The sequence below is a fragment of the Apteryx rowi genome, unplaced genomic scaffold (genome assembly GCF_003343035.1).
Source record: "Apteryx rowi isolate R43461 unplaced genomic scaffold, aptRow1 scaffold_290, whole genome shotgun sequence".
NCBI classification, from domain to species: Eukaryota; Metazoa; Chordata; class Aves; order Apterygiformes; family Apterygidae; genus Apteryx; species Apteryx rowi.
Genome location: NW_020449308.1, coordinates 766,293 through 788,051, shown reverse-complemented (window position 1 = coordinate 788,051; position 21,759 = coordinate 766,293). Strand labels below are relative to the sequence as shown.

The window sequence follows — 21,759 nt, the reverse complement described above, 5'->3', positions numbered from 1 at the left end:
TTTAAACACTTTAAACACAGTAATAAATAAACCAAGCAAAAGAAGCTTCATCTGTTCCAAAGTAGTACATACCAAGAACACAGACCACCTTTGCTATCAACAAAACAAGATTTAAAATCTTTGTAAATGTCATCCTATATCAAAAACACTGAGAAATTACTAAATCTTACCTTGTATATCTAAAATGCTGAAAATATGAGCATTCAAGCAAAATGCATTCTAGCCTAGTATTTTGTTATTTAATCTAATGTTGACAGGGGATTATTTGCAATGTCAAGAGATGCTGCTCTTATCAGTTTGCATAATAATGTCACTCAACATTATAATTCATGTTTATGGAGTTCCTGATATTCAGAAAGATAATGTACATCATTCCTTGAAACCCCTTGACTCCATTTTACCTATAACATAAATTCTATTAGTGTATATAGTCTGTTTTGTCTGTACTACCTCTACATCTTCTGCCCTAAAAAGCAATTTCCCCATCAAAATAATACAAATAAATAACATTTCCCCTCTCCTACCATTATGAATGGTTTTGAAACTGGTAAGTACTCTTTCTTGATTAGTTTTCTTCTTTATTTGCATGTAATGGAGGAGATTTTAATGTAAAAGAGATATTAGTACTCAACACTGGTTAAATCACCAAGCCAAGAACAACTATGTTATGATGACAAATTTAACATAAACTAATGTAGTTATGAAAATGCAGTCATTTTTGTTTAAGGTGAAGGCATCTGTCAAAAGGAAGGGGAGATGTAGTCTAGCTCAGTTTCCATGAAATATTGAACAGAATTCAGAATCAGTACTAGTAATACAGACAAGCTATCCACCAGCAAGAATGTTCTTCTTTAAAAACAAAACTGGTCCAAGTGCTCTTAAAAGGAGCTGTGATCGATCAGTGGATATATTAAGCAATTAAATATTTCTCTCCAAGCAGTCATTTAATGGAAATGCCATCTAAATACTGCAATATACATTTGATGATGAACAAAAGAGCCACTTACCTAAAACCCCCAGCCTGTAATTGAGGGTGACAACAATGACATTTCCATAACTTGCCAGAATGCTCCCATCAATCATGTTGCCAGTACCCTCCATGTAAGATCCACCATGGATGTAGACCATAACTGGTTTCTTGCTGTTCTGATCATGAATGTCTGAAAAAATTCAAGTAAGGAAAACATAGTAAAGTAATAAAAAATAATGAAAAATGGCATTAGCTATATACAAACATGCTAACAAAAATTCTTAATTATTTCCCATATTATCCATTTCATCACCACCACTTTTAATCAGCTAGACTGCAAAGTTCAGGATCATCTACAAGCTTAATAGGTTTATAGGTTGAATATTTCTGTCTGTTATTTCAAACACTGTTTCATACAAAATGTTCTCAGAAAACTAGAGATGCCTTCAATATTACAGGGAATTTAATTTGAAAGTAAACAGAAAGTCTCAAGAATAAAATCAGATCATGGAATAATCATTTTTAGAATATTCCTATTTATATATATACCCATTTACAAATATCTGTACATTTAACAATAAAATTACAATAATGATCTGTACTTTCCTACTCCTCACCAAATGAGACATATTTGTTGAAATTGTATTTCCAATATTCAGTAACAGATAATATCCCAAAACTAAATTGTTCTGTTAAAAATAAACATAGCCAATCATCCCTCTTTTAAAGCAGCCTAGGAGTTAACACAGAGAATTTAACTGAATTCAGGGTCCAGACTTTTGTATTTATTCAAGTCTTTTTTGTTGTACTTTTTCTTTTCAAAGTAGTTAGGTGTTAAAAAGTAGCCCTGAATTTAGGAACCTGAATTGCATGGTTGGTCTTTTGTACATGCAGAAAAGCTCTTCACTACTTTCAAACAGATAAACAGCTGGGTGTTAGTTTCCAAAAGAAAATTAAATGAAATTGACAGTAAGAGTTTCATACTTCAGAGTTATAAAGATACAAAAATTAATGATTTGGGGTATAGAGGTATATTTAGTACTGCGTTCATATATCTTTTTCTAATTATCAAAAAATTAAGCTCCTGACTCCAGGGATGGTTCAGACTACCTAAACTAGGAACTCACATTTTCTATGAAAAAAACCAGAGGCTAAGCCACCTTTAAAATGCAATTTAGGCAGCCTACCTTAAAATTTCTCTCTTCATTAACTACACAATTCTTACAAATAATTCAGTACATCTGCATGGGAAGAACTTCTTTGAATCACATAATACAACATATTAGGCAAAGCAGAGTGTCTGACTGTTTGATCAGGATTCAAAACAAAAACTGAGTTCTCTTCTGAGTAGATTAGGTAGATATTGACCAGTGGAAAAAAGGAGGTGGGGGAAGAAAAAGCTGAGCTAAATGGCTAGGAGTAGGAGACTTGGGTCTGAAAGCCTTCCAAGATTCTTCCCTCCTCTCAGATTTGTTGGGAAATACTCTGACCTTCCAAAAACCTGACCAACAATGAGACAAAATCTCTTCTAAAGGAAATTTTTACATATACTTATAAAAAACATGTAATATTTTTTGTACATGGAACTACTTAAAGATTATTTAAAAGTAAATTATTCATGGCCATATCCTATGGCCCACTTTTCACTTTCCTCATATGTATGCTGTACCCTACCAAGAATAGTCAATGGGATTCAAGGAAAATACAGTCAAGCTCCAAATCTACACCTGTCTAGTTCTCAAGAGTTTGAGGCTTCTCTTCTGTCATTAGACACAGATCATATAAAGAAATGAGACACATTGTACTGGACATATTGTTACATTCTCCGTATTCTCAGCAAAGTACATGAAAAGGTGTTTGATGCCTTCTGTGAAGGCTCAGTTAAGCCCTCAAAAGAGGTAAGCTACAATTATTTGTGTTACAGAATTATCTTTTCCTTCTGTACCAAAAGACTCACGGCATGATCTGTTGTATTTAATCTTTTCTTATTACATAGTTCTACCTGAGGGTTAAATCTTTCAGTGCTGAAGTCTATGGGAGGTTTCCTTTTTGTGTTCAATGGGAGCATGATTAGCTTCAATATAAAAGGAACAAGCTCCATTCTTTATGTGATTAGATCTCAAATGGATGCCCTTGTTAATCATCAAATCCTAACATGTTATAATTTTGGAAGAAGCCTGAATAATAATCTATTCATAATAGTGTATCTATGTTAAGTTTTTAAAGCAATTTTGGTTTTGCTTGTTACTTATCTTTTGCTTAAAAAATAATTACAGGAGTTGGTATAGCAAATGATGATACCACAATTTGGAGAAAAAAAAGTGTTTCACAGAAAAAAGAATGTGTTATTCAGGTAATAGCAGGTTCACTTTGGAGTACTTTGCACAGTGTTTTCTGTGTTATAAGAAATAGTGTACTTCAGCAATGAAGGTGGTACAGTAGAGGGCAACAAGTGTGAATAAAAGACCAGTGATTTTTATTACTGTATTTTATATAGTTAGAGTAGCTCCAGTAGAGCTGAACTCTCAAGAAAAGAGGAGATTAAAAGGTGACTTCGCTGCAGTATACACGATTCTAAGGGGAACAGGGAGGACAAATGTTTCAAAGTTATTTTAACTGATGTCAGATAGAAGAAAACAGGACAAAGACATGGAATAGCACTTGGGATTGGTCAAGCATGAGAGGAATAAAGGATACATTACTCCAAAAATGGAACAATAAATGGCCCAAAGCTGTTAGCTACTCAATTAATTTGAAAATATTTTTCTGAATTTGATAAGGATATAAAGTAAAATAAACTGTCAGTGTAACTTTAATGAAAAGGAAGGGTGAGAACAGAGGAAGATTTCATGACTTCTTTCCATTTCAGTGCACCCTAAATAGCTTGCTGTGTCAAGGCAAGAAAAAAGTATTTCATTGTAAAACTTTTTCTGGGTACTTCACTGTGAACTTTATCATTTCCTTTCAGGGCATCCAATCCAACTCTGAAAGAAGTCAATGAAAAAGATTGTCATTGATTTCAGTGGGAACCTGGTCAAAGCCAGAACGAATGTATCTCAGAGGATAGCTGATTATAGGAAAAAAACAATAAAGCAACATCAACAGCTTTCTTTACTTTTGTGTCCTCGAAATAAACCATGTCCTGTGAGAAAAAAAATACATAAAAATACCACAAACGAAGCACAATGCAACTGCATCCAACATAGGGTATGTGCACAGGGGAAAGAGTGGAAGTGAAAGGAAGGATATATGTGAGCTATTTCATGAGTTTCAAACAAGTGAATTTACAAAATGTATAAGAGGGAAAAGACCACATGCATGTTTCAAACTCCTTTTCTCTGTCCTAAGCAAGAATAGGGGGGAAAAGCATGTGGTTGTAAATAATATTTACACTAATCACTTCAGACATATTTAGGGATAACCTTTACACTTATGTCACAGAGGAACTGCAGTCATCTATATGCTAATTTGGATTTAAAAAAGAAAAACAATGAAAGTAGTTTCTAGACAAGAAGAAAATAAAGAAGCACACTCAAGTGTGCCCTTGCAAATAAGGGACTAAAAATCACGTTGAAATAACAGCAATAATAACAATAATAACAGTAATAGTAATAATAATAATAAAAAAGTTTATGTTCATGCATCAGGGTTGAGCTTTGAAAAAACAAAAAATACCTTCATCTTCACCACGATCATTACTGGTTATATCATCTGCGCTTTTCTTTGTGTTGGCTCCTGGGGTCATAGTGAGGAGGAGAATAAAGGGAAAAAAGAGAATTCAAAAACAGCAGGTTCTCAAAAATAAAAAAAAACACTAGCCCAAAAAAAAAAGAAAAATGTAACAAAAATGCCAAAATCTGTTACATTTGAAATTGAAAAACAAAAAAGATGCAAACTGCACATAAACATAAAATGTCAAGAAGAACAAATTGAAAATACTTGAAAAAATGTATCATATTCTGTGACAATGCAGTTATTTCAGTTAAAAGTGATTGCTGCAAAAACAAAATTAATGTGCTATTAAAAAAGAATAATATAAACCAAAAAAGTATATTTAAAAATTCACCAGATTATGGTTTCTACATAAGAAATGCAATTGATATATTCCATTCTGTAACCTTGAAGAAATAATGCCTTCAGTCACTATTGTCAATGATTTCACATTTTATTCATCCCAATTAGGATATATTAACTACTAGCCACAACCTGAATTTCAAATGGAACCAATGCAAATAAAATTATCATTGAATCTTATACAACTTGAAGGGACCAAGACAAACCAGATAGCCCTGCTTTCAACCTTGCTTCCTGTGTGAGCAAAAAGACATTTCAAACAGCAAATTCAAAATGAAGGAGAAAATAGGGTTGAGTCAATCCCAAATATGAAATTGGTCCAAAAGTAGCTCTGGTTCATGTTATACCACATTTCATGCTCTTAAAAAAAATCTAGAAATTAATTGAAAACAGTTACTTACCAAGATAATGAACTTGCGCTTATTTTAAAAAAAAAAATTAATAAAGAATTAATTCTACCTTGCATTCAGTGTGCTTTCTCAAAATACTTTTTAGGTGTACACACGCATACATACACACATACACATACACACACACACCATAGCCTGTGCTTACAGGAGCAGAGGGAACCAAAACATGATAGTTTTTCCCCACACTTCTCCTTTGGTAATAAATTGGTCTTTTGACTAAAAAAATGACAGTGAACTATCCTCACATCAGATGTTACATTTTATTGTGTTTACTCCTGTGGCAAGTAGCCCTCTGCAATGTAAAAAAATATTTATTAAATAGTGAAATATGAATTGGAAACTCAATTTCTAAGTTAATTTATAGCTGAAATTTGAACAAGAAATTTAGTCTCCTGTGGGTTTACAAGAAATTCAAGCTTCTTACTTTGGGAGGAAGGGAAAGCTTTATATTTGCATTTAGCTAAAATGCTTATTTTATTATTTTCTTCTATCCTTCTGTTTAAAATGTCACTATTCCCTCAAAATTCAAGGTTCCAAAAAAACCCCAACCAATAACTGTAAATAAGACAGAATGTGCTTAATTGTTGTTAAAGTACTAAAGACTTGTTAATACACATAGTTTTAGGATTATGTTCTGTGCACTAGCTTGCTTTATAGAGCCTTTTTGATACAGATGGAATGTGGATTTTGTACAGAAATTTTCTGGTACCACTACCAATATATCATACATGCTAGCTGAAAATTGGAAATAGCCAATTCACATTCCAGTGAAGAACATTTACTTTCTCATTAACTGAATGCTTTAACAGTGAGGCTGATTAGTCAGTCAAATGTGTGGATGAGATTCCATCTCCACCCAAAGCCTGTATCTTTGATTCAGTTGCACACGTAACTGTGTATGTAGTATATGAGTCAGTTCAGTTATATGTATTCAATACATAATTAACTAGGTGAAATTTCACTGACAGTGAAATATGGCTGTTCGCTAATCTATCAATTTTGTTAACAAATGTCAGATACAGGCTCTAAATTTCTGTCATCATCCAAATTTGCACTTTTTTTTAATTTTTACACATAGATTTTAGTCCAAATAAGGTAGAATCTTCTCTCAAGTGCCACCCAAATAATATTAATTTTGTAGTCAGATATAACAGTTACTCCACTTGTAAAATGCCATTATTTTCAAACCCTGCAAAAAAAAAGAACTATTCATAGATAATAAACCCACAAGGTTGCAAACATATAACACAAGAAATGTTGACGTCAGTTCCTCCAGTGAGATATCCTTCTAATTACTTGATAAAACAACATATGATCCTCACATGTCAAATACAAATCAACTACGATGCATGAAAAAAAAGTAGCCTTGTGTCATTTGTATGGATTAAAAATTGACAAAACCTACATGATCCCATAATCATAGTGCTAGTAGGCAAATAACATAGGTGCAATTATTTAGACTGTAATCCATTTTGAAGGACTTTGAGTGTGAGAAGGAAATATGCCCCATAATGTTTCAGTTCAGATACTATTCAAAACAGAAAGAAGAATCATCAGTACACATCAGTGAGCTACTGCATGGATTTTTCTCTTTAACGTAGTGCTTCCTAGAATGACCCTGGTTCAAGGTACATCAGAAAGAACAACTCAAGTGTAATGAGAATTTAGGAAGTGTCTCTACACCATGCTACTAGATGTGATCCAACAGAAACATCACATAACACATGCATGTGACATGAGGTATTAGAAATATTTGAAAATTTTTCTTTTTTCATTCTTCACAACTTGAAGAAGTTATCATGGAGTCACCTATTTTGAGAACAGCTTAATACTACAATAAAACGTATTACAGTGTGTTGTGTAGGAATGCTGTTTCTCTTACCTCTTGTGTAACATTCTTTCATTTGTTGTGAGCCTCCCTTGTTTTTGTTTTTGTTTTTTTCTAACTGAAATATACTTTTATGACTAAATTCTTGTCCAGGTTGTTGGGTTTGGTTTTTTTATTCTTTTTGAGATCTGATAAAACAGATTACATCAATGAATTCTCAAACTGGGTGTCTGTGTTGCTACCACCTTGATTTTATGTTTTTTTTTTTTTAATACCACTAAATAGAAAAGGTACTAACCATGTGGATAATAATATTAGTATGGAACAGCTTGAGGAGAAAAGAATTGTTACTGCTGGAATTATTTAAGTAGCACCAGACACATATACCTAAAACCATAGTTTAGAAAAAAATTATATCAACCTTTATATAAGCTACCAAATATAAGCTACCAGAACCAAAATTATTATTTCAGACATGAAAGATTTAGAATTTTCCAACTGAGTTGCTTGGGTTTTTTTGTTAAAAATATTGATTCATTAATCCTGAAACTTCTGTAAGAAGATGTTATCCCCTGTCTTAGGAAAAAGAAAAGACACACTATCCATCTAAGAATAGCTTAAGGTTGCACTTCAAGTCCTTAATCTAAGGAGACAGAATGGGAGCTTGAACCAGTCTTGCATGGCTCAGGGGAGCTCCCTACCTGCACAAACAGCTTGTTCCACAGACCAGTGCTTCCCTCTTCTTTAGGGTTTCTCTGGGGGGATTTGGGRATTGAGGCATTTTTCTTCTCCGTGAATAAAAGTTATAGGAGCAGTAACTTTAGCCTTGGATTCCCACAAGCCAAGTGAATATTATCACTGTGTTACAGGATCAACCCTTCTGCAAGCTAACAAATATTCAACCATTCAGCCAACATGAAATAGAGAGATTGTAAATCTTAACAGCCGTCCTGGCACTGGCAGTAGAGTGGAGAACAGGGCAGGCAGCAACTGCGATCTAGAGCATTATAAACAGAGTTCCAGGAATATCTCATATTCTATTGACCAACCTAGGGTTTGACTGGATATCAGAGTTTTCAGTTTGAAAGATTAGTGTTTCAAGTTGATGCAGATGAAGAGTACCAAAGAAAAATATTTCAAATTCTTAATAGGATGGGAAATCATTTTTCAGCTTTGAAAACTATTGAAAACCAGGAACTATTAATCACATATATTAAGTATGCTGTATATATTGTAGATCTATTGAGGATTACATTTCTATGAAAGTTCATGTTTTGGAAAGTTCTAAGAGTCTCTAATGTTAGCGATGACTAGAGAAAGATGTGACTTCAGAACCCATGTACCAAATGCTGGGTGACCTCCTGACATTTGCCCTACAATTCCATTGATTGCTGAGTGATGCTAAAAGGCATGGCATAATTACTCACTGAACTGTCAAACCTCTTTTATAAAGGAATTTTGCTTGTCAGAAAATGTTTGCTATCTTTTAGAATGTACTTCTATATTACAGGTACAGAACATAGGAAGGCAGCACATAAGCCATTCCTAAACTAGGGCCAGCCAGCCTAGCCATAGTAGTGCAAAGTTTCATTTGGGCTATTTCTTTCTTCCTAAGAAGCTCTATGTGCAATGTAGTTGTAAGCTTTAATTCAGCAAGCATCTCTCTTTAAAAAGATTCTCATTTTGAAATGCTGACCTACGTGCTGATTCACTTAAAAATTTACTTAATTTCACTTATTTGTAGGTTCATCTTGTACTCCCACATTCATTTTGTCTGGATTCCACGTAGAAATCTATCACAAATGAAGAAGTCACCCCACTGTCAGTCAGTCAAATATGCATCCACTCCCTCACATTTCCTTTGATTATGAATAAAAATCTCATTGAGAAACACATTTTCTGTGGCTGCAGGTCTTTGCAGGTGTATTCATAATTTGTGCTAAATYTTTCTCCTATCTGGTCAAATATATCATATATATGTAATGCAAGTAGGTCCTCTGCCTTCAGTTTACCAGTGCTTGCATTTTAGGTATCCATTCTGCACCCTTTAACAGCAGCAAATAATTTACAACTATTGCTTAAGCTGATGCCATTTCTTTGCATTTTATATGCAATTGCTCTATCTGTCATACTGTATACCTTTTGACATCATGAAAGTTTGGGAAAGCACTCAGTTTTCAGAAATCACACAGCACATTATTAGTTGTATGACCTCCCAGCTTCACACACAGCATGCTCAACCTTCTGGAAACTTCTAGCTCATACCAGATTAATAAAGGATTTAATAGTCATTCTCTCTATGTCTTATTTATACAGCTATTCCAGTAGCTCTCTAATGCTCTTGGTTTCCCATCCCATGAGAACTATTATAATTTTACAATCAGCTCAAGTCAACAGTTCATTACCATCTCAAGGGAATAGCAATAGGGAAGCAGAAGTTTCCTTTCCTTTCTGCATTTTTCCCATAGCTCCCTTGTGAGACTTGTGGGTTGGCTTTACCTTGATTCTTACTTAGTGCACAAGCTTTAAGTTATTACACTTCCCAAAAGCGGGGTCTGTCAGCTGGTGGGTTTGACTGTCATAACACTATCCCTGGCTCCAGGACTATGGCCAAGGCTCTTAAGTTGGCTTTATAGCTCTACCAAGAAATTCTCATTTGGCAGCTGAAGAAAGATCAAAAGAGGCATGTAGGCATTTCAGATAAAAGCGCAAGAAAAAGATTATCGAGAATTACAGCTTGTCAAAGTGTCTTAGAGTCTGGCTGTGGGTCACCTACACCAGGAGAGAGCTCAAAGAAAGGGAAGATATCTATTTATGCACCTGTATTTTTAAAAGATTGTTGATTTTAATCAAGAAGGAGACATATATGTATATTCTGTAGATTTAAACATCCAATAATTCTCAACTATTTACTGAAAACTGGCAATGTGTGTGTGCATTTGTATGTGGGAGTATTTGCACACAAATATATAAACATGAAAACACTATATAGTTAATAGTCTTTCAGAAAGAACACAGGGTTTATTCTTTGTCCTTCCCTTCCCATGATGGCATTAAAATAAAATTACAGTCTTTCAATTTTACGTGTCTAGATCTGAGGTATTTGTACTGTCCACATACGCAGAAACCAGGTATTTTCTGGTTATTTTCTGAGGTCAGAAGGCAGACATACATATTCTAGAACTCTCATTTTCTGGGATAACAAAATAAATTAATTTAACAATGATTTCTTATAACTGTTCTGGACAACTTTTTCTTTAGACAATTTATCTGGTTAATTAAATAATAATTGAAGGAGTGTAATTATTTTATATGCCCATGAACTTATAATTTGGTAACAAAAGTAAACTTGATAGGAAAATATAGGGATTTTATAGTTTGATGTCAATCATTTCTTTTCTTGATATACCTACCAGTGAACATCCGGGAAACATTGTAAGTGATTCATGTATACATGTAATTAGCCTCCCATTTTTAAATACAATATAACTTTAAAGTAGGAGGACCTGTACTTTAGTTTATGTAAATGTATGAAACAGTATGCTAAATGCAGCTTACTTATATTTTCTGAGAGAAGGTATATTTATCTAGCAGATTTGTATGTGTTCTGTATGAGATTGTACAAATGTAGGACTGAGGATACTTATTAATCCTCCATCATTTCCATGGCAAATTTTACCCAATTTATAGTTTGTCAGTTTACTGATTATTAGTCTTACAGTATAGATTCTGATTTCCCTGCAAGAATTACCTGTCAAGGGATAGAAAATCATGAATTTGTAACAGATTGTTTTGCTACAATTAGAGACAATCTGAAAATTTCAAAGATCACAGGACATGCATGGGTAGCAAGGCCTTCTGCACACAGACCTTATGTCTCCCCTTGCAGGAGTCCATATGTTTCAAGGATCATCTCAAAATGTACCACAAATGTCTTGGTTCAAGGATCCCTTATCCTCAGGGACAACTAAACTGGAGTAAGAGATGGTGGGTCAGAGTCGACTCATGTTATTACAGGAAAACCGAACTAATAAACAGTGACTTTAGCACCTCCCCCATGTACACCCGCATTAGGTTTACATTAGGTTTAAGGCACAAGGAGGATCAGAGGAGGGGCAAAAAATAGAAGATCCTACAACCTCACTGATTAACCAGAATGCATTCTTTTCCCCTTGGGCAGGGAAGCTTGCATTCARGTATTATTTTATGAACACATGCATATTATCAAAAATTTATTTTGACTATCACTATAGAAAATATTTAGAAAAAATATTACATTCTATGAGAAGAATTTGCATCAAAGAGGTGACCRTATTGCAGTAGTGTATTCACTTATTTTTTGTAATTATTTTGAAATTCTGAGTGGTTGTTCAAGTGTTTGTTCAAACTTTCACCCTCTAAATTTTAATCTTTTATGTAGTATACRTAACTCCTAAAAACATCTGCTTTCAATGATTTCAAAGCAATCTTAGCCGTGAATTAGATGCCTTCCATCTCTCTCCTAAATAACAAGTAAACTTAGATTCCTGCTGTCCCATAGTCTTTAATGTGGAGGCCAATTAAAGCTTGTTAGGCCTAGAGTTTTACTTAAATTTACTGGAATTAGGTTTGTTTGGTTTTGTTTTAATTCTTATATTATAGTTGAATAGCAGAAGACAACAGATTACAGTCATCATCATTCTGATACCAATAACAACAAAAAAACATCCTTTGTGTTGCAATGGCTGGCACTGTACAGTAGCAACATTTAACTAAAGAACGAGCAACATAAATGAATTTGTATTTCTCCACAACACTTTCTTAATGGCCCCAGTGCAACAGTAAAAAAGTCACTAGCATTCCAGACCAGAGCAAATGTGTAGCTGCTGCTGTATAGCCAGGAAATGTGTCTTTTCAAGAAAAGAAAATTAAAGGACAATTTTGTGTCATATTCAAAATTGGATGGGCTGCCAGAAAATGCTGCAAAATCCCTACAGTTCTGTGTTCCATGCATTAGTGAGAATTAAAACAAAAAGAAAATGATATTTCATAGGTTTCTTTCAAATAACAACCTTATCAATAAAAAATCTACATAGAAAATTTTATAGGAAAAGAAAGTTGCAAAGCAGTTGCATCAAAAATTATGAAATTCTAAAATAACCTCAGTTCTTTGCTCTGCATTACATAGCCTTCAATTACATGATGACAAATGGCTTTTTTTCAGAAAGATTGTTTGCATCTCTTAGTGCATTAATTGTTCCATGTACAGAGACTGAAAATGGGATAACACTTGCAATACTTTACAAATGGCAGTACTCTTTATATTTATGTTCCTCCCGGATAAGGACAGAAATAATGACTCCTCCATGCCCTAAATTATGTTGGGTTTTTTTCACAAGCTTTTTMCCTAGATGACAGTAAGTACATTAAATCAGATCAAAACTCAAGAGTTTCACATGCTTCAAAGGAGGTTATATCTTCCATCAAGTTAATACAGGGCAGTGGAATATATTAATTGGTACGTAGAGCTATTGCATTGTCCAATACAGTTCCACAGAAGGATGGAAGCACTTTTGTAAGGTGAGAATTCTGTGAAATTTAGTAATAATTATTAATAATTATTATTTCAATATCAACTATGATGGATATGGGAGTTATTCTTCTTAAAAGTTTATTCCACAGCAATATGTTGAAGTAGATTCATCTCAATGAAGAAAAGAAACCCCAAGAGAGAAAAAGGGGTGTTCTATGCTTATCAATATACAGATAACTCATGTTGCACTGTGAACATGATACATATCAGATATGTAAAGACAGAGCCTATGTGACATTGATCAAATATTAGATTTATGTAGATTCCAGGGTAGCGAAAGTCTTCATACTATTTKTTCAGATGGAAAAAGAAAATGTGATCCTGATCATTGGTTAGGACCACAAAGAGCTTACAAAAAATAGCAACAACAGTTATCAGTTAGGAGCTATGCTGTTATACAAAGTTTTTTTCCTTTCACACTCTGATTATCCTATTCTGTATTCACATCAGCAGTGGGTTGCTACTGACTCTTATTCCAAGAAAGATTCAAAAGATAAAACCTCAACTTAAATATATTTAGACAAATGGGATTTCCCCCTCCTTCTCCCAGTTTTCAATGCTTTCTACATATTTCCATGGAGGAAAATGAGTCATTAATTTAAGGGAGATTGTTAGAAATACATCTGTGATGTAGGTAAAAGTTAGGCATTTAGACTGGACACTTATCATAGCTGCTAAAATAGGCACACCTGAAAGCTTTCCCCTATTCTGAAACTGTTTGTGTTTATTTAGATTGTATTTATTCATCCTGGAGAAGGTGATAAAACCAGTTTGATCTTTCATCCATTTCACTACCTAGTTCTCTTGCATCAGTTTTTTTAATGAATAATTCATCATGGTACATAAGAAATACTTAAAAAATCAAAACAAAAATATTTGATTTATTTTAATGTGCAATCATTTTTGTTAGAATAAATGGCTTTGAATAAAAATTATCAAAGACAATCATTTTTAATGAGGTTTTAATAATTATTGCTTTTATTAATTATTTTTCATTTAGAAAATTAAAGGCTATTATGAATATAGAAATGACGTAGCTGTGTATGTTCAGCAGTCCTTTTTGTAAGGATTTTTGTTACACAAGTTACACCGCCTGAGAGGATCTAGAGCTTAAAGTCTTCTAAATGCAGTACGCTGCTTTGACATAACAGCCTATAATGGCAGAAAAGAAAGAAGCCATTGTGCCGCCTATCCTTTCAGTGACCTCCAACAGATAAGGGGAGTGTTTCTTGCACTTCCAGTGTAACTGAATCTGCTCTGTTTGATTTAGGGTTGGACTGAGCCTGCAGTTCTTACTGATTGAATAATGAAACACTCATTAAAAAGCAAAAATCTACTATATAGTTATATAAATTAATTCAAAGAGAAGCACTTTTTTTTCTCTCTCTCTACGAGCATCAGGAAGAATACTGTCTATATGCAAGCGTGGCACTGATCTCAAACAGCTTACACGTCTGTGCTAAATTGGTGCACTTGATGAGGTATGAATGTAAAAATGCTAAAATGTCTGCGTGCACAATGCTGCTATGTAGAAGCAGAGCATTTGCTTTCACCCGTCTCACCTCCCTYGCCAGTGAAGCCATTTTGAAATTCAGAAAAGATAACTGGATGCTTCTTTCTTGCATTACAAAATCCAAAATCTAACAATCAGTCAGATATATTCAAATATTGAAAACAACACTCCTTCTGTTTGTGTTACACATGCTGGCTCTAACCGGGCAAAGCTCCTAGGAACATGCATAGTTTTAAGCGTATGAGCAGTCCTGTTGATTTCAGTACCGATATGCGCAAGCTTCAGCACTGTGATCAAGCTAGCTTCAGTCTTGTCTGAGGACAGATACGAGTAAGTTTTTGCCTACATTCAAGCGCCAAGAACATGACAGTCCCTGTAGGATTCAGCCGACACTGATTTCTGTCCACTGCACACCTTCTCCGTGGCCGTGCTAGCAAAGAACTCTGCTGTAATGGAACAGAGGCAGAAACTGCACACCTGACCAGGTCTACCCACATACTTGTCCCACTTACTATAAAAATAACCAGAAGTGAACTATATAAATCCCGCTGCAAAGTTTGTCCAGCAGCACATATAACATACTGTATTGGCAAGTGAGCAGGTGTAAGATATGGGCAGAGTATGATTAGCTGTAGAGGGGCATAAAACAGTTACGACGATTATACTACAGTTACGTTTCCAGGAATGTATAGGACTTCTAAATTTGAAGGCACAAGTCAAATTTATTATTGATCAAATTTCCTAAGTCTATGAGTAACTCGACTTTGCAGAAAGGGTTTAATCATTTTGGCACAGCATTACTTATAAAGGCAGAGTAATTTCAAATAAGTTTAAAAGTGTATAAGTGAGCACCCTTTAAAGCGAATGTGCTTGCCTTGTAAAAGAATCTGAATTAACATCCAGTTTTAGTAACTTGCGGTAACTGTTAAATCCTGTGTGCACATAACTGAATAATCCAGGAACACATTTCGCATTTACAACAACTGGTGGTGAAGTTGTTTTTGCAAACTTTCCTGTTGGGTATTTGTAGACACCAAGCTGTGAGCTGAAAAATCAGCTCTTAAGAATACCTCTAATCATTTGGTGCTGCTATTTTAATTCTTCTTTTTGAGCACAGGCTCAATAGGCAGCTGTCTTTGGAGAGATGCAGAACTAATAGTGTTTGTTATTTCAGTGAATCCTGTGAGAATGGAATTTTATTCCATTGTAATGCATAATAGAATATTTTGCACCATATTCACTTGTAATTTTGATATTTACTGGATCTCTAACATCTTATTTCTTGGGGGGAGTTCTGGACACAATAGTTACCAGGTAAGTAGAAGACCTCTAACAGATAGAAGACATTCAAAGGAGATACATGTGACAGCATGCAAAACTTTATTSCTTTTTTTTCTTTTCCTTTTCCTTTTCAGCACATGATGCCAAGTTTTCCTTTTTGTCTCTACTAAATTTCCATGACATCTTCATCTACTCACAACAATTAAACAATTACACTCGCAAACAATTAAAATATTAGTAAAAAGAGTTGAAAGTTAAAAATTAAGACAAAGAGATGACATAGAACATATTCTAACTATTTCAGGGAAAATCAGATCTAATGAAGACCTTTGTAACTTGAAGTATGAGTATTTAATTATTCTAATACTTTCCAAAAATAGCACACATGCAGAGAAGATTTTCACTAGGATTGATAGTGTATGCTTATGAAATAAGATGGAGATTGATAAGGAAGGTTTATTGAAATATTTTATTCATTATTCAATACTGAAAGCATATACGACTTTGCCAAACACATATTAAGAATCTGTCTTCCAAAGAGCTTATGCTCTGAGAAGATACAGGGGGAAATATTCACTGCCACGCTTCTAAATAAAATACACAAAAACCGTACTTTTAAAGAAGAAAATCTTGCATTCTACTTTTGAATTATTGTTACAGAAGCATAAGTAAAGACCAAAAGACATGAGGATCAGGCCACTTAGAAAATGTGCAACTCCATCCAAACATCAGGAGATAGACTCACAGGGTAACAAGGAGGTAGTTCATGAGCAGGCCACTTCACAAAGAGTCTCACTAAGATCCTGGCAATGAGAAGGAGCAGATCTAGACTTAAATAAACAAATCTGGAAACAGAAGGGACATTGGTTTTTGTTCATGTTATCGTTTGTTAGCTCTAAGTTTGTGACATGCAAAGTTTGGGAGTAGCCCTGTCACTCGAACATTAGAGTGCTAAGCAGCTGTAGGACTTTGTAGTATATGCATAGAGTTATTACAGGATTTTAATTTTCATGCATCTGGCTACATTAAAGAACAACTTTAAAAAAATCCATCAATCCATACTAGTTGCATTTTGAAAACACAGTATTTCTGGCAATACTCCTTTCTCCTCCACTTGGTGAGATTCAGAGGAAATTTTCACAGAAAAATATTAGGGAAGAAGGATGAAGAAGAAAAAAGCACTAACAGAAAGTGCAACATTCCACAATATTTTGATTCTAATATTACAAAGCACAAGTTCTGAGCATCTTAGGAAGTTGTTTTGAGATTTTGAATAACTAAAATTTTTAAAGCTGAAAAAGGATTGTTTTGATTCATATGTACTATATAATTTTATTATGCTAATATAAAAACAGGTGGTTAGAATCACAATGAAGAATGACATGTTGAATTTTACATTTAAAGGGAATCTTATACAAATCATGTAGAATTACGTGTGAAATAATGAGGCTTGTGTATGCAATTACTTCTAAGAAGTCATATTCCAATCTTCTATGGCTAAGTATAAATGAATGGCTCCTGCGAGAAGGAACAGGTCATGTTTTTCTTTCTTTGGTTTCTTTAAGGAATATTGTTATACATATATTCATGTTATCTATTGTTTGGCATGTGTGCTACCGTTCCTACAGGAGAAAACTAGAACTTAGTATTGCATTTGTATTCAGCTGCAAAAGAGATCTGAATGTTTTCTTGTCTCAATCAGTGCAATTTACAATTTAAAACACCTACCACCTATTTAAGGAAATTAAATGTAATTGGCAGTTTTGCTCAGGAAAAAAAGCCACGGAACTTAAGTAAGTTGAAGGTCACTGACAAAGTAAATTAGCGTGGGTGTCTGATGGTAGACCTGGCACAGCATCTGTCCAAATTATACCTGCCTGTATGTTGTCGGCAATCTGTCATTCATCTCAGGATTGCAATACACTTACAGAATCAAAACAGAAATACTGGCACCACAGCCAGCTTCTCTTCCACTGACAGCAACAACAACAAGATATCGCACTTAAAAATACTAAAAAATGATTGCTGTGGTCAAGTTTCTCCGGGCATTACTTTCAGTTTTCTTCAGGCATCTATGAAATTGCCTTTGCAAGCTTAAAACTCATTGATGAAGCCTAAATGATGTAGCAAGATGAACTTACTCTGTAACCTTGAGCTCTCCCCTGCACTCTGATGCACAACTCTGCTACTGAACAAAAAAAGCAGTATCTGCAAACTGCTTTTCACCTGAGACAAAATTTGAAGACAAAAAATAYGCCAGGTGAAAGGTGATTGTTGCTGTTGTTGCTGCTCTTTTGGAAAACTGCCAAAAGGCAAATTTCATCAGTTTTGCTGTGTGCTTGTTTGCCTGTGTGTGTGTCTGTGTGACATTTGCCATATTCTATACATACTTTTAAAATTCCATATTTGGAGTTTTTAACAACACAGGAAAATGCTAAGAATGTCTATTGCTTTTTGTTTTATCTCTCAGGCACCACAATGGGTATTTTCACACTTCTTACCAGCAAAGCATGATAAAATTGGCCACAGACAGTGGAGGAAGGGAAAGGGAAAAAAATCAGTTCATGAATAAAAAAGCCACTGAACTCTCTAAGAAATAAGGGAAGCTGTGAGAGTTTGGATGAATGCAAAATTTTGTGTGAATGCTATATTTTGCACCAATTTCACCATAAATTCAGTAATAGACCCTCATGCAATCACAACAATATTTAGATCTAAATTATTAAGAACTTGCCAAGGTATTTCTGAGGAGTGTTTTGGTTTGGCATGTATCTTCTAAAACCTCTGACACGTTAGTTTTGCCATATACTTAATAATTCATGCAATAAAAGGATAATGGCAGGATCTGCAGAATTTGAATYTTTAGTTCAGTGCAAACGTCCTTCTGGATGTTGGCATTTAAATAAACCTTTGCCATCACCCACATTTTAACTCTGATGATATAATTTTCCTAGGGATCAAAGTGCACTACCCTTTTCTGTCCCATATTGACTTTACCACATCTCATTTTAGTCTCTTATTTCCAAGTCTCTGCATGGCTTCCCTCTTCCCTTTGTTATGAATTCCCGTTGTAAAAAGCAGCAGTTCCTGTAACAAACCTTAATTTGTGATTCAGGCTCTTGCCTTTGAAAACAGGTTCCAAATCCATTAATATCAGCAGTATGGTACAAAACAGGCCATCAAAATAATTGATAATGTTCCCTCTCTCCACAGTAGCTCACAGATTTTCTCACCAAGAAAGTGATATAATCTGACAAGCTGTTTTCTTCCAACTCTTTCCTCATTCCTTTTCATCTCATAGCATCCTCTATTGCCATACTTTTCTTCACGCTGGTCAGCTTTCTGAAATAATATTTTTACTTCAGCCTTATGAGTCTTTGATCCTTCTCTTCCCTCCTACTTCATTTCATGATGTTCCATTTCTTTTTTTTCATTTAAGTTTACCCTCGCCTCATGCTCAACTGCCTTTAATACGTACTATCCTGCACCATCAAAATTAATTCAATTCCATGCTGTCTTCAGTTATTGACCATCATTAGCAGTCCAGGAATACTTGAATATTATTTTGGTTTCTCTGATTTCATATTTGGTATTTACTCTTCATTTACTCTTTATTTCTTCTCTGGGTATCTAGTTTTACAAGAAGTAATAGGATAATGAGTATTTCTCTTAGAGCACCCAGGAATCAAAGACACATATGAGACAGTTACAATAAGCCACAGCTTAATAAACTGATGTATCAGAAGAGGAAAATTAGCCCCTATATCCTTAGATACATTAAGGATAAACCAATATTTTATTCTTAAAAAGGCTTGAGGATAAAATTATTGATCTGCAGGCAAAATACTTCAGTGTCTAATTAAAATAAGCTAATATAATGGAGGATTAGTAGGAACAGGTATTGTACATATTAATCCCCCTCCCCCCCMAAAAAAAGTTATGATAGCCCAAGGAAAATAGCAATTAAAAGCATCATAAAGCATTTAGATACATTGATAGAAAATAAACCACAGCTGTCTTTAAAGAAAAAGCATGCCGCTTTGATCTACTAGAAATCTTTAGGCATTTCCATAGAATACTTGATAAAAGAAACTTGTTGATAAAATTTATTTGGGTTTTCAAAAAGCCTTTGATAAACCCTTTTTTGTGGGAAGATGTTGAGAACATAATTCGTCACAGAGAAAGAGGTGAAATAATGTCATGGATCCAAAACAAACTAGACAGAGTGCGTTAAGTTGTAACCACAGGTCAATTTTCAACGTAGCAAAAGATTAGAGGTGTAGTGAAATGATGCTCTATATTAAGCTGATGTTGTTTAATATTCTGTTAATGAGCTGAAAAAAAGGATGAATTATGATATAGTAAAATTTTTCAGTATTACAAGTTACATGAGTCAAGGCCAAAGAGAATGTGATTATCTTCAAAGAAAGTTTATAAAACTGGATAAGTGAGGGATGACTCTTAAGGTGTTATTTTTTGAACTGAAGTCAAACATACATCTACATACCTAAAAAAATACGACCAATTCACCCTAGACACTCCCTACAGTCAATGGAGAGAAAGAATGTCTGCCCCAGGTTGAGATGAATTGCAACCTAGGTGTGCTTTTTTTCTCTTTATTGAATAAAATGTGGGCTTAGGAATGGTTAGCACAGAGATGGAGATACCTGTACTGTGGGATGTTTAAAAAAGAATAGTCATGCCCAGTGGAAATAATAACTTGAGCTAGATACACAATTGCTAGGTTCCAAATTATCCATAACATCCAAGGAAAAAGGCTTGGGCACCACTCTAGTCATATCAATGAGAACCTTACAAAACAAACAAACAAACAAACAAACAAACAAAACCCCTAATACAATGTTTAGAATGTCAAAGCATAAAACAAGATAATTCTGAAAATACTGTAATTTTGTATTTTAATGTATAATAACTAGTTATGGCAGGTGTATACTAGGAACGTTGCATTCACTTCCAGTTTCCTTTTCACACAAAACTTAGAGCAGAAATAAAAAAGATCAAAAATAGATATTTTTAAAAGGCAATGCATTCATAACTCATAGAAGGAAATATCAGACACTCGTCAACATTTTGTAATAACTTTTAAACATATTATACAATATAATTGCCATCAACAACTCAATAGAAGAGAAAATAGACAGTTATCACTGTTTATTGTGCTGAAATAAACAGGACTGCTTTATGCTCAAAATCGAGCTTCTACTGCAGAAATCATGAGCTGTATGTTCCACTGTCTAAATCAGCCACCAGCTACCTGGGAGGAAAATTCCAGTGAAGTTTACTTGTGACAGAATTCTCTTTTTTTTAAACTGTTATGATTTCTTGTACTGAAGCATGAGAAAGCAGCCAGTCTGAGAGAGAGGAACAGGATAAAAATCACCAGGCTTATCTTGAACAACCATTTCGACTTCAGTTTTTAACAACATCAGAGTAAATTCACCGGTACAGCAATGTACAAGGATGAAACTCTCCGGATGAGACAACCGTGAAAGCAGATGCGTGCAAATGCCAGAGTAATATTAGGATCGAAGTCAGAACCTGCTATTGTCCGCTGTCCTCACCATTAAACCTTCTCTGGCATGGCTTTACCAAAGTAAGAGATTCAGTGAAAGAAAGGGAAGGGAGGAGTTGTGAAGCTGATGCCAGCTCCACGTGTTTATTGTGGGAGGATCCCTTCTGCCTTCTCTCAGCCAATCTCTCAGAGATAGTAGCAATAAAAATGCAGCTCTTCCGTTTCACTTCCACCCCACAATAAAACAGACAATGAAACCACTGGGTGTGTGATGAAAGTCCTTCATTTCAGGTTTTTGGAACATAATCTCTTAAAGGAAGAAATCATTCTTACTTTGCTAGTGTGTGTATGTGTGTTTAATGATATAAAGTCATAATGAAAAGTTCTCTGCTGTGTGTGGGTGTTTGTCGTAAACTTACTGCTTAGCTTGTACACCATATATTTCTAATCCTAATGACAAAACTAAAACAGGGTTTATTTTTTATTCTACCTGTAAACCTGAGTGTATTAATTGATTCATGATGTGATATTCTCTTCCAACCTTAGCATCCTAGAAGAAATGTTGTCAGGGATAAATG

General features: G+C 34.4%; 1 protein-coding gene across 3 annotated transcripts in view; it reads right to left on the bottom strand.

The window, feature by feature from the left end:
- Nucleotides 1–21,759, bottom strand: part of NLGN4X (neuroligin 4 X-linked) — a 129,214-nt gene that overhangs the window by 77,307 nt on the left and 30,148 nt on the right. Inside the window, exons 2-3 of one of the 3 annotated variants that reach the window (XM_026069301.1) lie at nt 4,646–4,705; nt 1,008–1,160 (exon numbers count right to left, since the gene is read on the bottom strand). The exons of 1 other annotated variant lie outside the window; for it this stretch is intronic. In XM_026069301.1, the coding sequence (XP_025925086.1) occupies nt 1,008–1,160; nt 4,646–4,705 (213 nt within the window). The remainder of the gene's footprint in view (nt 1–1,007; nt 1,161–4,645; nt 4,706–21,759) is intronic. One more of the 3 variants, XM_026069302.1, reaches the window with a different exon arrangement.